Source organism: Chanos chanos, chromosome 4 (assembly GCF_902362185.1).
Source record: "Chanos chanos chromosome 4, fChaCha1.1, whole genome shotgun sequence".
Classification (NCBI taxonomy): Eukaryota; Metazoa; Chordata; class Actinopteri; order Gonorynchiformes; family Chanidae; genus Chanos; species Chanos chanos.
The window spans coordinates 41,351,036-41,354,589 of NC_044498.1; the positions used below are offsets into that span (position 1 = coordinate 41,351,036).

Sequence of the window (3,554 nt, forward strand, 5' to 3'; positions counted from 1 at the left end):
GATTATGTCTGTATCTGAGGATCTTAAGAGAATATTCCATGTTTTGCAGCTGTACTGTTGAGCATGACTGATTTGCTGCATTGATGTGGAGGCTCTGTTTTACTGGTGATAATGGAGGTGTGAGGGGCTCCTCGTGTGAACTGAGCTGCTGCCCTTCCCTTGCACGAGGGACACTACTGTACACTGCTTTCAGCCAATCTGCCCATCCTCCACCATACTGAGCAAAAGCATGTGTGTGTGTGTGTGCTTACTCTCTGGCTGGCACAAGCAGAGCCAAAGCCTGTCTGAAGCAGCAGGGGAGAATGACTTCAGAGCGGGTTGCTATCAGCATAACTCATCAGACACACATAAGAGAGAGAGAGAGAGAAAGAAAGATAGAGAGAGAGAGATGCCTGCAGCATCTCAGGCTGAGTCTCTTCACTAGCACATTTTAATACGACAACACTCTGAACTGAATCACAGCGTAGCAGATAATGAAAAGCCTTTTAAAAAAAAAAAAATGCTTCCTTGCCCTAAATCTGAGTGAAGGAAGAGTGTGGGACTGCTAATTCCTCCGGTGTGTGTGAGAGGGGCGATAACAGGCGTGTTAGTGGGGGATGGGGGGGAGAGAGAGAGGAAAGAGAGCGAGTCAGAGAGACAGCGAGTCAGTGCTGAGGCTGACAGTAATCCCTGGATGAATGAATATGAGGTTTCTCTATAGGAGACACCCAAGTCCACACTTACAGAGCACTTCATTAAAATCACACTCCCCTATTTACACAATGCTTTTCCCAATGTGCACTTGCACGTGAACACACAGGGTTCAGGTAGGGCAGTGTAAAGACAGCACCTGCTATGCTACATTTTCACTATCATGTACTAATTTAGAGTTACTTCCTGGAAATAATATTGTAGGCTTAACAGTAATAAGAAAAACAAAACCAAAAGATGTGTTTTATGATACAGTATAACCCAAAGCCATTAGACACAATACACAGGCCATGAGTGCAGAAAGGACCACAGAGAATTCAACAAGGGATCCATGTGAGCACAGAGGCAGCAGGTTTTTTCCCGTTTTTTTTTTTTTTTTCTCTCTATACCAAGATCAAAAGTTTAATGTTTAATTCCTGACTGAGAACACACAGCTCTTGCTACAAGGCGTGTTCCTATGCATAACTGCTTTAATGTGTGTGAGGCGCGCGTACGCACACACACACACACACACACCACACACACACACGATGAGCACTCCACTCAGAAAACATTGTTATTCCCCCGCCACTTTTCTCTATGTCTCTACTCCTGGAATAAGCAGGTTTATTTTAGGGGCTCTTCTGTGACAGAGTATACACCTCATACACTCAGTCTTTCATCCTTAAGAACTCAATGTTCCCAGACAGCACATGAGCACCTCTCACAGATAGGTGAAAAAAAACCCCCAAAAAGACCTGAATTTCAGTCGAATCCTAAAAACAGAATCGAGGCATGAAGATGCACTGTCATAAACTAAGCCTGAAATAATATCTCCTCTCTATTTTCCCCCAAATCTGAGAGGTAAAATGCTGATATATAGTCCAGTCAGTAAAGCAGCAGAACGCAAACGCAAACTCTTTGTTTTTATTTGTTTACCTGGGCTAGGATGTCTTTGAGATTTTTGGAGACATATTATAAATTTATTGAAGTGGCATAAGCATGCTGAGATCGATATGCAACAGCGCCATGGCAAGCGTGTCTCCATGGAAACAAGTCAGGCGATCCATTCCACGGATGTGTAAGGCAGACATTTGGTTTGGACCAAACTGAATGTAAAATGTAAGGTTCAAGTCACTTACAATAATACAGCTGAATCTCTCTACACTGAATATGCACCTGCATTTTACTGAGGATTTCATTTCCACACACAACTCTGAGATCAGCCTCAAGCAGGTTAAATGTCATTGGAAGACGCATGTTCATGCAGCACATGTAAAAGGTCAACATGAGCAGACCCACCCCAAAATCCAGCCAGCCCATTTCTTAACAGTCAAAACACCCTCTCTGTTAGTCTCTTCACCAAACCTCACTTTAAGGCTGAAGGCATTAACTTGTCTTTGCTTTCTAACACATGGTTTAACCCAGAGCTGGTGAAGCTAGTGTGTCAGACGAGGAGGATGCCTTGGATCCGCCTCTGACAGCCCAGAACCCGTAGTGGTTCTCTTGATACCGTCGAGTCCATAGCAGAATAGGACTCACAGCTGGGCAATAAACACTCATGGTTGAGAGCACGATATGCCTAAATAACCAACAAACATTATTATACAGGGAGTTGTTTTTTTCAATGCATCGAAACCCATAAATCATTCAGCCTATACTGTTTGAAAGTAGTACTGACTCTGAACTGTCTTGAATGTCTTGAGTAGACTATCCCTAAAGGAAAAAAGCAAAAAAAAAAAAAAATTCAGATAAACCAACAGACTCATTTCTGAGCCTGTTCCTGGCATGCAGGGTGTTTACTTTTGCAGAGCCCAAACCGCCTTTCTGGATGTCATCAAACAGATGTTTTACTATGATTAGAAATTCCAAATGAGTACTTCCCATGGGATGGGCGAAAATCTCCCTTTATGGTGAATGTGGCCAAATGGAAAGTTCTAATATGCACAGAAACAGCAGGTCCATACATATGAAGGTGGGAAAGGGGGTTAGCCTGGGTGACGTGTTGATGCAGGTGTTCAATAGCTCTTTAAACGTATCACAGATTTGGCTTACCAGATATGTGGTCTACAGGTCCTGCACCGTTGGTAAAGAGCTCAGTGTACAGGTGAGGATAGGTCTTCTCCAAAGCCACACACAGGTCAAGGAAATGGTCGCTTTCCTTGTTCATCAGTGTCTTCAAAAGCTGCTCCACTTTCTCCGCGCCGGAGGTACAGTTTTGGTCCAAGTCCTGCTTCTCCTGCTGGCTGAGGGTCCCTGATTTACTCAATAACTCTATCAACTGGTCAGGATCGGTGATGGACTCCAGTATGTTCTGGTGGTACTGGTGTAGTAACTCTTTGTGCTTGGGCTCCATGGCAGTTCGTGTGTAGTTCCGTAGCTAACGAGCTAGCTTGCTATATCGGCAGAGAAACTAAACTTCGTCTCAATTTCTCAAACAAAACCCGATAATGAAGCAAGAACTTCCTTCGTAATTGTCACTTGTAAGAGCTGATCATCACAGCCATGATACCGTGTGGTTTAGTGGATCAGTTTTATTAATACAATTACCAAAAAGGTACAAGAAGCCATATTTGTTGCCCAAGGCTGTTGGCTGCAATAAACAGCAATACATTTTTCCTTGCTTACTTACGTCTTGCAACTTCGTCCATTTTCTCTTGCGGATTCAAGGAGAATAGCTGTCCACCTTTACCATTTCTTCTTGGCCATTTAATGCACGCTTTGCCGACTCAGAAGAAACAAAACTAACGTAACTCTTCTAGCTCACCCCTCTTAAACTGTGTACTCCGCCATGTCTCGGCAGCTCAGCAGCTGCTGCCTGCTGTCAATCACCTCTCCTGTCCGTAAGCATATAAGGTAAAACGGGGTGGAGTTTCGGAGAAACA

At 43.8% G+C, this 3,554-nt stretch overlaps 1 protein-coding gene across 1 annotated transcript in view; it reads right to left on the bottom strand.

Annotated features, from left to right (window-relative positions):
• Positions 1-3,222, bottom strand: part of dlg5a (discs, large homolog 5a (Drosophila)) — a 37,081-nt gene extending 33,859 nt beyond the window's left edge. Inside the window, exon 1 of the mRNA XM_030771710.1 lies at positions 2,725-3,222. Coding sequence (XP_030627570.1) covers positions 2,725-3,025 — 301 coding nt within the window. The 5' untranslated portion in view covers positions 3,026-3,222. The remainder of the gene's footprint in view (positions 1-2,724) is intronic.
• Positions 3,223-3,554: the final 332 nt, after the last annotated feature.